We start from the raw sequence: 13,882 nt of genomic DNA on the forward strand, positions 1-13,882 counted from the left end.
GATCTGAATTGGATGCAGAGACCTGGATGATCCCTCCCAGATGTGGAAGGTGGGGCTGGAGATTCAGATTTGAGTGTAGAATCTGGGGAGGGGAATTCACCAGTGAGTGACTGGAGGAGAAGGGCTGCACAGGCAAAGATGGGAAGTATGTCTCAGAGTGAACTAGGGAGAGGCCACTGGAGGCCCCAGCCCTGGTACATGGTACATGCTTTGGTACATGGGAAGGTGGGAGCCCAGCCTGTGTGGTAGAGGCCATCAGTATAACTTAGGCAAGGCAGAGGTGAGGAAGGGGACAGAGGCTAAAGATGAGGAGGGAAATAGTGCTTTCTTTTTTTGAGGTAGGATCTCATTATTTTGTACAAACTGGCCTCAGGCATCTGGGCTCAAATGATCCTCCTACCTCAGTCTCCCAAATAATTGGGACTACAGCTAGAGGGGCTCATTTGGTGAGGGACAGCTCTGTGGATGTTTGTGCTTTAGCCATTTAGCTTTCAGATCCAGGGCCTGTATGTCCTTCTAATCTGTAGAGTGGAGTAGAAGTAGGCAGCCTCAGAGCCTATAGTTAGACGTCCTTGCTACTGGGGAGACAGCCCAAAGAGGCAGAACTGCTTGTAGTACCCAGACAAAGCTTATCTGGCAAGGGATGGCAACTCTTTGGTTTTTCATGTCCTGTTAGCCATGTTAGAGTTTGTGTCCTTGAAAAAGTTTTCTCTCTTGTGATACTTTCCTCTTACCCTTTGAAGACAGCACACCCATCATTGTAGGGAACAGGTAAGCCATTCTTTGCCCTTGGTACCAAGTTTTAGGAAGGAGTGGTTTTAGTTTCTTTTTTTTTCCCACTCTCACTACCCCCTGGAAAGAAATCTTTTTTATTTTTTAAATAAAAGTAAATAAAGAAAACAATAGCACAGTAGATTTTGAACTCAAAAGGTAAGAAATACAACAGAGTCAGTACCTGCTGTTTGGTCTCAAGTATAGTATTTCAACAACAGTACCCTCAGCCTTTTGGCAGCAAACAAGGAAATGACATTGAACTGCATATTAACAAAATAATTGGCTGAGTATACTTAGAAAGAAAAGAAGTAATTTTCATTGGGCAGAATGTGGAGAAATGGATTTATTGAGATCCAAAAGGTACTTAGGATTTCAAGTTTAGCAAATAATAATGTAGAATACCCAGTTGGATTTGAATTTGATGTAAACAGTGAATGCTTTAATATAAATAAAGAGCATTGCATATAAACTTGCACAAAAGATTATTTGTAGTCTGTCTGAAATCTAAATTTGTCTACCTTGTGTTTTCCCTGGCAACTTTAATTCAGGGTTAAGCCATTAGGATGCTGATGACCATCCTTTATGACTACTTATGTGACCCTAAAAAGTGTATTATAGCCCAGGTGCCGGTGGCTCATGCCTGTAGTCCTAGCTACTAAGGGATGCTGAAACCAGAGTATCAAGGTTCAATGCCATCCCAGGCAGAAAAGTCCAAGAGACTGTACTTTAATTACCTGAACAAAAGTCAAAACTGGAAGTTTGGCACAAGCGGTAGAGCATCAGCCATGAGCAGAAAAAGCCCAGTGAAAATATGAGGCTCTGAAATATGAAAATATGAAAATATGAGGCTCTGAAATTAAGCATGCATGCACACAATATATATCCTCAAATGATTGCACACAGTTTGTCAGTTAATATGTAGAGTTCATTAAGAACTATTATCAGTAAAAGTCACTTCCATCTTTCTGCCTTGTACAATTACGGTTTTAGAAAAATTATCCCAATGGGCCCAGTCATGTCTCATCAATGTTATTAAAAATGAGGTACCTTTCCTGGCTGGTTAGAGAGATATGGTGATTGGAGGAAGATTTGGGATTTCTAGCTTTGAAGACAGGGGTATGCTATATGAACCTGAAAATGCAAGTGGTCTTTTAGCTGCTCAAAAAGGCTGGACTGTAAGAAGTACTCTTCAAGATTTGTGCATCTTATTTATTCTAGGTAAATTAAGCTTGGCACAAAGATAGACAGAAAAGATCAGCTAATTTGTGGCAAAGGTATCACTGGAACCTTCTCAAATACCACTGGTCTTTTCAGTCAGTGGATTTGGATCATAATGGTTGGGGTCAAAACTGTTACACAAAAAAATAGTTGAATGTATCAGAGACTTGAATGTAGACGTCTGTTAAAACACTAGCTCTTCTAGAAGTAAATGTCATGAGTACTTTTGTGATGTTGAGGTAGACATCTATTAAGAGAGCATAAAAAGTACTATTTAAAAAGATTGATAATTGGATTATATTAATAATCAGGATATGTTGTTTGCTAAAAGCCACCATTAGAAGGGTGATAACACAAATCACAGACAGGGAGGATATATTTGCAATGCATATAATTGACAAAGGAGTCATATCTTGACTACATAAAGAACTTGTGCAAACAATAGGACAAAGGCAAATATCTCAATAAAGCTGTAGTTCTCATGGAGAGGGAGTCAGACCTTAACTAATAAGAATGAAGTACTGACCACAGTTCAGACCTGGAGTTAACCAGACCCACATCAAGCTCACTTTATTACTTTGAGATACATTAATTTCTTGTGATTCATTTCTTCATCTATAAATAGGGATAATGGTATTTAACATACAGAGCTATATTAAGAATTAGGGAGGTTATTATATGTAAAGTGCTTTTGCAGAGTACCTAGTGAGTCATTGCCATCATCATCACCATCAACAGCATCATTATTGTTAGCAGCAGCATCTAATTACAGTGTTCACCTACTCAGAACAGTCAACCCTGAAGAATTGGTATGCTTTCCAGGATCTGTAATTATACTTCGCTGTCTCTGGGCAGTAACTTTAAACTGAATATTTTCAAGCTTGAATTTTCCTATTCTGAAAAACAAAATTGCGATGAATTGTCTAATCTGAATGATTTCTGACATTTTGTTACAGAGAGTTATTCTACCACCCATCTTTCTGGAAATCACAGTGCTGGAAATTTCATGCTGCCGGCAACAAGCAGCACCCCTGTGCCTGGGCAGCAAGTGACTCCCCATGCCAGAAAGTTTTCTCAGAACAACAGTCCAGGCCACTCATTAGATACCCCACTACCCACCAGAGCAGCAGCCCCACAGAAGTGCTTTTTACAAATCAAAGGCATGACCTGTGCATCCTGTGTGTCCAACATAGAAAGAAATCTTCAGAAAGAAGCTGGTAAGAGATCTTTACCCATGTTGAACTTGGGAATGATGTATATAAACTGTATTCTCATCTTAGAATCTCCATTGACTGTTTCCTAGTAGTTCTAAAAATCTGGTAAGTTCATCATAAGGTAATATAGGGCACTGGTGGCTTATGAATGTAGTCCTAGCTACTCAAGAAGCTGAGATCTGAGGATCAATAGTTCCAAGCCAGACTACACAAGAAAGCCTATGAGATTCTTATCTCCAATTAACCACCAAAAGCCAGAAGTAGAACTGTGGCTCAAGTGCCAGCCTTGAGGGAGAAGCTAAGGGACAGTGCTCAGTCCCTGCATCCAAGCCCCGGGACAGGAAAACACACACACACACACACACACACACACACACACACACACACACACACACACACACACACACACACACACACACACACACACACACACACACACACACACACACACACACACACACACACACACACACACACACACACACACCCATAGTAGAGATGCTGGTTCAGCATTCTTGGGCAATGGGTGTTTTGTTTAAATAGTTTGGTCTAGGCGCTGGTGGTTCATGTCTGTAATCCTTGCTACCCAGAAGGCTGAGATATGAGGGTCACTGTTTAAAGCCAGCTGGGGCAGGAAAGCACATGAGATTCTTATCTCCAATAAACTACTAAAAAGCAGATGTGGAGCTGTGGCTTAACTGGTAGAGTACTAGCCTTGAGCAAAAGAAGCCCAGGGACAGCATCCAATCCCAAGTACAAGCCCCAGGACCAACACACACACACACACACACACACACACACACACACACACACACACACACACACTCACACTCACAACGAATAGTTTGAGTAAGTTAAGTAGTTGAGTAAATAGTGTGTCTGAGTAAGTTTGCCATGTAAAATCAATTTAAAGCACATGGTACATTCTATGGTTATTCTCAACTAGCTTATTCTGGTATTCAACATTCCCTATCCCCATCCATTAACCTTTTATAAAATGAACAAAGAACTTTCATTTTGTGTCTAAGTTCTAGTTTCACATATTTTGTCTGTCCAATTGTCCTCACAAGCCATGGAGTTTTATGAAAATGCCAGTTTTGTCCACCTACCCACATTTCCAATACTGTCTCAAGAACAAAAGTACAGCAAAAATCCTGTCCTTATGTGTTTGTAAATGCTTTAATCATGACTCGACCTGACCCAGTGGATCTTAGTATCTTTCTGCTCTTGATTCCCTGGCCTTTAACCTTCAGTTAGACTAATATGTTTTCTTGCCTCTTGTTCATTGTGCATAAAGCTTTCTGATCTCAGCATTCAGTGTTACAGGAGGACTTGTCCCCATGGACTGGCAGCTACTCATGAAGTCTATAATTTCATAGCCTGTGTTTTCGTTCCTGACTTCAACTTCTTGTTTTTCCCTTATTGTAGATTTTCAGAAGCACATCATTCATTTCATTTACTTACATGTGGCTCTTTTTCCCCTTCAAACTGACAATACAGTATTCCTAGCAAGATGGTTTCTGGGGTTACTTTTTTTAAAATGCCATTCCCAGAGCTTGAACTCAGAACAAGTACTGTCTCTGAGCTTTTTTGCACTCTACCACTTGAGCCACAATTCCACTCTGGCTTTTTGGTAGTTAAATGGAGATAAGAGTCTCACAGACTTTCCTGCCTCGGCTGGTTTTGAACCACAGTCTTCAAATCTCAAGCCTCCTGAATAGCTAGAAATATCTGCTCAAAGTCTAATATTAGAAATGAAGAAGTGGGGCTGGGAAGGTGGTTCAGTGGTAGAGCGCTTAACTTGCATGCCTGAGGCCCTGGGTTCGATTCCCCATCACCATATAAGCAAAAAGAAAAAAGCCGGAAGTGGCGCTATGGCCCAAGTGGTAGAGTGCTAGCCTTGAGCTGAAGAGCTGAGGGACAGCACCCAGGCCCAATGTTCAGGCCCCATGACTGGACCCAAAAAAAAAAAAAAGAAAAAGAAGAAAAAAAAGAAATGAAGACGTATTTATTCCTTGCATCCCAGTATTAGGGGAAAAAAGCACATCCTTTTCATAACAGAGGTTACATAGTTACAGACCTCATCCCTCACTTTGATGTGTGCAGATATGGGTATTACTAGGGCTTCAGCATTTTGGGGGCCTGGGTAGACATGCAAAATAAGCCCACTGAATCACCATCTATTTTAGCAAGACAGATGACTCAAATGTCACTCTTCCCCCCCCCTTTTTTTTGGCCATTCTGAGGTATTAATTCGGGACTTCCAACTTGCTTGTTTTGCTTTAATAATATTTTAGATAAGGTCTTGCATTTTTGCCTGAGACTAGCCTTAGATGGAGATAGTTCTACTAGTCCTCCTTCATAGCTGGGATTACAGACATACCACCACTCTCTCCAAGTAACTGGAATTACAGACATGTCCTACTATGCCTGGCCTATAGATGTTTGAGAAGCATTTTATCCTAGAAGAGTGGTTCTCAATCATGACTGTATGTTAGAGTCACAAAGACTTTTTTCCCTTTTCTTCAAGCAGCAAGGCTTGAACTCAGAGCCTGGAGCTCACTTAGGTTGGTTGCTTACTGCTGGTGCTCTACCACTTGAACTATAATACCTCCAGACTGGCATTTTAGATGAGTCGCTCAGAACTTTTCTGCTTTGCCTGGCTTTAAACAATGATCCTCTGGGTCTCATCCTCCTAAGTAGTTAGCATTACAGGCATGAACCACTTTCACCCAGCTTTCTTTTAAAATATGGCTTTTAAAAACATGTCTGGTGCCCATCCTAAGAGACACTTACTTGCTTTGTCTGGGTAAAGTGTCAGATACCAAGGCTGTTCAGAGTTCTCTAAATGATCCTCATATAGAGCAAGGTTTGAGAACTATGGCTCTAGGAGCTCCTGTAGAGATTTTTTTTTTATGTGTTAGACTATGTTAACCATGTCATCACAAAATGTTGCCCAGAGTCACAACCATGACCTGATGGTTCCAGGTATTGTCTCTGTATTGGTTGCCTTGATGTCGGGAAAGGCAGAGGTCAAGTACAACCCGGAAGTCATCCAGCCACCCACAATAGCTCAGCTCATCCAGGACCTGGGCTTTAATGCCACAGTCATGGAGGACAACATCTGTTCTGATGGTGATATCGAGATGATTGTAAGTATGGAGGCTCTGACAGCAGTTGTCCTCATGGCTGAGTTTTCCCATCTAGGATAATTTCTGGTGGTTTGTGGGTTTGGGTTTTGTGGGGTTTTTTTTTGACATGTTTGTTTTGTGAAGGAAAGTCACTTTGTTAGAATATCTGTGGAGGCCCTCCTACCACATACATTCAGGGTCAGGAGGAAGAAATGTCAAGGCACAGGAGGTAGGGAAAAGAGAAGTAGGGAGGGGGCTGTGCTAAGTATGGCAAACTGGAGAAGACTGAGTGAAATCACAATCCTTCAAGCCTGAAGAGAAACTCTGCTGTCTGTAGATGTTTCTAGACAGAATAGGTGAGTTCTTGGAGGTAGCTAGTGCCACTGAATGACAGATAGGCTAGAGGTATGGCTCAGTGTAGAGTATTAGTCTAACATGTACAAGGTCCTGAGTTCTGTACTTTGTCACACAAAGCACACAGAAATAGAGGGGCCCGGAAGCATATGGCTATTCAAAAGATCATTAATTAGTGTCCAAAGTAACCCAAAGCACTCAATCTGAAGTGAATGCCTCAGGTGTGCTTGCTCCCAGCTGTGTTTGGGAGGGTGGCTGTTCTCTGCCCCTATTTCAACTTGTAGTCAACAAGTCATTGAAAACAATGGATAATCCTGGTATTTATAGTATGCTTTGTTGAAAAGCACTTCTGAACAAAGCTATTTTTGCATCAACAAAGAAAGACTTAGAAAAAACCCCCAAAGAATTGAGCAATGCTGTTTTACTGAGGTGAATGGGTCCCTTGCTTCTTGATGTACTTAGTTACTAGCATTAATGGTGAATATATGTTTTTTAAAAGAAAAAGTACTGAAGACATGAATGGCACACTCAGCTCCTGTGTTCTCAGTTGAACAAACAAACCCTCTGCTGGGGGCTGGAGGGCAGTGTTCATACTTGCTGGGCTAGAGGTGAGGGTCCCTGCTGCAAACCTCCAGGACCACACATGAACTCCTTGGCCGATTCAGACTACTATATGGAAAACTCAAATCAAGAATATTACTGAAAGCTGGTCACCAGTGTCTCACACCTATAATCCCTGCTACTCAGGAGGCTGAGATCTGAGTATTCAGTTCAAAGCCAGCCTGGCAGAAAAATCCACAAGCTTCTATCTACAGTTAGCAAAAGGGCTGGACTAGGGGTGTGATGCAAGTGATAGAGCCCCAGTTCTGAGCTTGAATCCCTGAGTTCAAGCCTGGTTACCAAAAAAAAGTATTATTGAAAAAGATGGGGATTTTCTTTTTGAAAACTATTTAGCAATAGTTGTCATCACATTGTCATAAACATTGTTTGTGAACATCTATATTGATTGATTTGTTGCAGGGCCAGTCCCAGGGCTTCCATACGTACTATTCAAACTCTCTGTCATTGAGCTAAATAACTTCTGTATTTAGTTGGTTAGTATTCTAGGGAATAGTGAACATGCATACAAGTGAGTGGATCATTTAGATTTGACTAGTTCATATTCCAGGAATGGCAGGTCACATGTACAAGCCCTATATCTCCTATCAGGATACACAGAATGGTGTGGCAGAGGTGCCATAGACTGTGGTTAGAATTCTGGCCCACTTGCTGCAGAGATGTTCATTTATCTATAGTCTCTGAAGAGGTGTTTCACAATGCAGACCACAGTGACTCAGAACAGACTCTGGAATTCTGTTGTAGGGAAGGAAGGATTGTGGCTGTCACTCAACTCTGCCTGGTATCACTCTGAAAAGCTCCTCTCAGTCATGAGCCTGTGGCTCCTGTTCTGTCTTTCAGATCACAGGAATGACCTGTGCTTCCTGTGTCCACAACATAGAGTCCAAGCTCACCAGGACAAATGGCATTACCTATGCCTCTGTGGCCCTCGCTACCAGCAAAGCCCATGTGCAGTTTGATCCTGAAATCATTGGTCCACGGGATATTGTAAAAATTATTGAGGTAATTCATTCATGAAACAATTCTCACGTTTGTGGCAAAATGAGAAAACATAGTTAAACAGAAAGGAAAAAAAATGAGGATCACTGAAGTTGAATCAGAGACAAAGGTCAGTCATTGGGAATTAACACAAAGAGGTAAGTACCCAATAGTCTGAGGGAGAATATCAGTCAATGAGTAAGAAAAGGATGAGGGGAGAAGACATTTTGTTGTTTTTAATTTCAAATGTTTGTTGAGAAGCATCAGTGTCACCAGGATACCTGGTATGTAGGGTTAACTTAGCTAATGCCAATTTAAAAATATTATTTATGCCTTTGCCAGCGATCTATACATAGAAGGGATATTAGCATTGGACAGAATGATTTACCAGTTTGTCTTTCTGCTAGGTCTGTATTATTAGAAAAGTTTGGTCATTTTTACTCTGGTACTAAAATACCATGCCTGTCATACCTCTTTCTTCTCTCAGTTTGTTAACAGACCTGCATTCCTCTTTAAGGTCAAGGTGACAGCACACCATGAAAGAGTGAGCATGGGTGGTGATTGAAGTGGGTTAAGCCAATCAAACTAAACAAGATTAATTTCTAACAGTTAAATGGCTAAATGATGTTTAGTGAGAACAACTAGTTCGGAAATAAAACATCCTACAGCAGGCTTCATGCCATGCTCTTCCTAATTTCTCATCACTGCATATGTGGCCTTAAAGAGAGCTGCTGCCTGTTCATGGGCCAGCCCAGCTCTAAACAGGGCAGTATTATTGTTATATTGCCTCCTCCCAGAGGCTGGCCACAAATCTGCTTCATCAGTTAGGACAGAAGTACCCAGCTCTCAGGTTCAGAATGGCACTTCTACCCAGATGCAATGCTTTCAAGAACAGGAGCCATGGCATGGGTCAGGCTGAGGCACACACTCATATAGCAAATGGGAAGGAGAGGCCAGGCAGGGAGGAGGAGGGAGTTCAGATGTGTCTGTTACCCTTTCTGGTTTCTAATACCCTCACCAGACTCCACTCAGCCTGCATCATGGTAAAGACCCCTCTGGTTCTTACTTGAGAAATATTGGCATATTGCCTGGCCTCCATACCTACATCCTTCAGGCAGCTTTTCCTACTATAATTAGATGGTGAGAGGATCTAACTTACATGTCTTGGTTGTTTTTTCCCCACCATTTTTCATTTCCATGTGAGAACGCCAGGCCCAGCATTCTGAGGCCCCTATCTGTTCTGTATTTTGCTGAGGAAACATTTCCTGCTGAGGATTTCCCTGTGTATCAGGAGCATCAGGGACTTAGTTCTTCTCAATAGTTCTTCTCAATAGCACTGCCATTTTGAGCAAAATACTTAACTTCTCTGGCCTTTGCTTTCTGTGACCTTAGCTTTCCTCTTACATGGGTAAAAGAACCAGATTACGAAGATATTTGGGATTTCTTAACTCAAAAGTTAGCAGTTTATAGGTCAACCTGATCAGCTTTGGGGCTTGGTAGAGTTACCTTACCAGGACCTAGTGTCTTAATTGTAGGGACAGGGTTACCACTGGACTCCATCTCCTTGGGCCTGGTATATGGTCTCCCAGCCTAGATGGCATCAAGATCATCAGCCAGTGTGGGTTAAGGGCTTATAAGAGGAGAACCACTAGAGTCTCTGGGGGTACTTTGAAATGCACTTTCTATTTGCAGAGCTGGAAATGGTTGCTGCCACTGATGTGTGTTTAACAAGTACCTCACCCTTCTTCCCCACCCTTCTCTTTTAATCACAAGGAAATTGGCTTTCATGCTTCCCTGGCACAGAGAAGGCCCAACGCCCATCACTTGGATCACAAGATGGAAATAAAGCAGTAGGTAGAACCAAAAGATAAAGTGCAGCCCTCATCTAAGTGTTCGTCTTCCCCTCATGCCAACTCTGTGGCTCATGATATGCAAATATTTTCATGCTTGTCCTTGCTCCCATGGTTCCTTCCACCTATATCAGCTGCCTTTACCCCTGGGTGGCACCTATCTGAAACAGTGTTGTCTGTAGGTATTTCTGCAAGGATAGCAGTGTGCTATGTCTGCATTGCCCAGTGTGGCAGCCATTGTACCATGGCTAGTGAGAACTCAAAATATATCGTGTGTGTGTGTGTGTGTGTGTGTGTGTGTGTGTGTGTGTGTGTGTGTGTGTGTGTGTGTGTGTGTGTGTGTGTGTGTGTGTGTGTGTGTGTGTGTGGCTAATGTATGCACCGTGTTTAAATTGAAAGGGAAGAATTGAAGGAGGAAAGTTTAGCTTTTTTTCAGCTATTGTATTCTCAGACTTTATTTGCATGGTAGTTGTATGGTTGGAATGTCACGGGTGCTACAGCTAATGTGAAGTTTCAGACAGGTGCTGGACAGCCTCTCTATTCTCACTCAATTTTAAATATTTGTTTGAAAGTTGAACATGAGCATTGACATTATGGTCCACTTCTGTAATGTTGACACTTAGGAGGCTCAGGCAGATGATTGCAAGTTCAAGACCAGTCTGGGCTACATAATGATATTCTGTCTCAAAGTCTATAAAGATTGTGAAGGTTAGCTTATACTAACACATCTGTTTTAATCTGGTTTTTCCTCTGGGGTCTGTTAAAGTGTTTTTTGAAAATTGAGTGGTAGGCAGCTATAGATGAAAGAATTGACCTCTTTAGGGCTGGATTCTCAGTTTCTGCCTCAGTTGCTTCTCCTATAGATTGGAGGTCACATATCAGCTATGTGAAGGCAGGGCTAGGCCTTAACATTTCCTGACTATCTTTACAGTGATATGTAGACCTTTAGACTGTCCCTTGGATGGCAATGTGGTAAAGAGCTGTACTTTTGTTTTATCCCTTGGGTCTCTGCCCCAGATGTGTGACAAAACAAAGCCTTAAACTAAGTCCTCAGAAGAGGACCTGCCTTACTCCATGTGCCTAGTATACCTTAATTGTCTGTGTGGTTGTGTTTTCCTTCCAGGTGGAAGAAGTCGTTCCTGTGCAGCCTGGTGTTTGGCATCCCTGTCATGGGCTTAATGATCTATATGTTAATACCCAGCAAGGATCCTCATGAAGCCATGGCCCTGGACCACAACATCATCCCAGGACTGTCCATTCTCAATCTTGTCTTCTTCATCTTGTGTACCTTTGTCCAGGTATATATTAGAAAGGTGGTAAAACCTCTGCCCTCTAAGCATGGCTCATCTCTGAACTCTTCTGCTCACACAGTCCTTAGTTGGCAGTCTTCCTGTCCCGCCTCCAGACAGTTGCTGCCTTGTGACCAGCAGGTGATGTGGGGCCTGGTTTTGCTGTCTGTTTTCCCACTTGATTTGCAAAGGATCAAAACTCCCTGTGATATCCACCCCCTGCCTGCAAGATTGGTAAAGCTGTATGCCCCTAACTCCCTCTTCTCCCTCCCTTTTTCATGGTGCTGAGTATAGAACCCAGGACCTCATACATCTCATACATACCAGGCAAGTGCTATGCCACTGAGCTACATCTCCAGACCTCATGCCCAAAATTTGTGTTCCCTGTTTAAGTTACCTTTGACATTAGAAGCAGCAGCCAGATGCTCCTAGAACTCACCCTTTCCTTAGACATTCTTTTTTTTTTTTTTTTTTTTTTTGGTTGTGGGGCTTGAACTCTGGGCCTGGGCGCTGTCCTTCAGCTCTTTAAGGCTAGCGCTCTATCACTTGAGCCACAGTGCTACTTTCAGTTTCTGGTGTTTATTGATGAGTCTGCCTCGGCTGGGTTTGAGCCACAATCCTTAGATCTCAGCCTCCTGAGTAGCTAGGATTACATGTGAGAGCCACTAACGCCCTATGTTCTATCTTGTACAGCAGATGTGGCTCTTATCTTTGAGTAAATTAATCATTTAACAGCTACCAGCTTGGTAAAGATATCTGTTGGAGTGGTGATATTAAGGCCCCAAGCATGTTTCTGAAGGAAATTCTGAATATATCTTAGAATATAAAACTAAACTCTTTAAGTTAATGATGGACTGTTGGGATTAGTTGAGGGCCAACATTTGTAGGCTGAAGTTTTTTTTCTATATTTCATTTTCAATTACATTTATTGTAATCAGTTCTATCCATTGCAAGTATTGGCCCAGTCCTGTTCCCAAGTGTTTCTACAGCACACTTAGGAAGTGGACTTATATCTTTCCAGGTCCCATGTGCATTGGGAAGACACATGCTTGTGTGTACATGAATACATATTGGCCTGTTAACCTGAAACACACTTGTGCTTGTTAATGGGTGCAGGATCATGTGAGAATACTGATGTATATTGGCTTTTTCATTTATTCTCATATTGTGGGCATCTTCTATGCCAATGATTCACCGATAAAATATCTTCTCTTTTGAGACTGCATTACACTAATCTTATTTCAAGACTGTATTACATGTATCCATAAAATAAGTGAACTATGATTCTTTTGACCATTTTTATGACTCTCTTATCAGTGAACATTTATATCATGTTCTCTGGGTTTTAGAAGTCTTTTCCCACCTTTCATTTATATGGCCAGTAGTCCTCTAAATCATAAAGTAGGTTTCATAGGGAGCTTGAAGCAGGTCTCATGTTCAAAGCCAGCCTGGGACATACAATTAAACTCTATCTCAAAAAAGAAAATTAAGTTTCCTCAATGACAAATCACTGTGGCCAAAGTGATTTCTTATTTGCACAGATACCTAAAATGTTAGCTATCACTGGGGGGCAGGAAATCTGCACCCTGTTTGTTGACAAGTTTTCACTGTGCTTGGCTTCCAGTTCCTTGGTGGGTGGTACTTCTATGTTCAGGCCTACAAATCTCTCAGACACAAGTCTGCCAACATGGATGTGCTCATTGTATTGGCCACAACCATTGCCTATGTCTACTCCCTCATCATCCTGGTGGTTGCAGTTGCCGAGAAGGCTGAGAAGAGCCCTGTGACCTTCTTCGACACTCCCCCCATGCTCTTCGTGTTCATTGCCCTGGGCCGGTGGCTGGAACACGTGGCAAAGGTAGGTACTAGGTAAGATCCAAGTAGGTCCTTCAGAAATACAAACCTCAGTCCATCTGAGCCCTTCATGGAGAATTATTCATTGCACCTGATTTAGACTTAAAGAAATCTGAAACCTCCATATAATTAGGTGGTGTGGTCACTAATCTCCAACTTGGTTGCTACTTCTGAAATCCCAGCTAATCTGGTTAATTATGAAACCTTTGAACAGGTATATTGTGCAATGGAAAGAACTCTGACCTTCATGGTCTCTTAGTCCTGAGTACAGACTCATTTGTGTAGAGCCCACACCTCTGCCTCAGCGGCAGGCCATTTTTCACGCCTGTGCTGTGTCCAGCATTGTAATGGAGCCTATATAAAAGTAGGACTCAGGCCCTGGAAGAAATTCTGTTAGGGCTACAAGAGAGATTCAGTTATTATCCTTCTGAAGTGGAATTGCTCAGGCTTTGCATGCTGTGTGCTGGTGACTTCACAGCTGCCTGGTCACCCCTGTCCCCACAGAGCCTTGGTTGTGTGGTATGTCTGTGTTAAAGTCTCTCTCCCCAGGGCTGCTCATCCACACCAGCACTTTTGAGCATGTTTGTGGGTGTGAGACTAGT

The 13,882-nt window shown here is 42.2% G+C and overlaps 1 protein-coding gene across 3 annotated transcripts in view; it reads left to right on the top strand.

Annotated features, from left to right (window-relative positions):
• Positions 1–13,882, top strand: part of LOC138812167 (copper-transporting ATPase 2-like) — a 69,525-nt gene that overhangs the window by 35,955 nt on the left and 19,688 nt on the right. For all 3 annotated transcript variants that reach the window (XM_070000135.1, XM_070000136.1, XM_070000134.1), the window contains 6 exons: positions 2,949–3,209; positions 6,195–6,358; positions 8,150–8,311; positions 10,061–10,137; positions 11,261–11,435; positions 13,051–13,284. In XM_070000135.1, the coding sequence (XP_069856236.1) occupies positions 2,949–3,209; positions 6,195–6,358; positions 8,150–8,311; positions 10,061–10,137; positions 11,261–11,435; positions 13,051–13,284 (1,073 nt within the window). The remainder of the gene's footprint in view (positions 1–2,948; positions 3,210–6,194; positions 6,359–8,149; positions 8,312–10,060; positions 10,138–11,260; positions 11,436–13,050; positions 13,285–13,882) is intronic.

This window comes from Dipodomys merriami, unplaced genomic scaffold (genome assembly GCF_024711535.1).
Source record: "Dipodomys merriami isolate MVZ:Mamm:240054 unplaced genomic scaffold, mDipMer1.0.p SCAF_56, whole genome shotgun sequence".
Classification (NCBI taxonomy): domain Eukaryota; kingdom Metazoa; phylum Chordata; class Mammalia; order Rodentia; family Heteromyidae; genus Dipodomys; species Dipodomys merriami.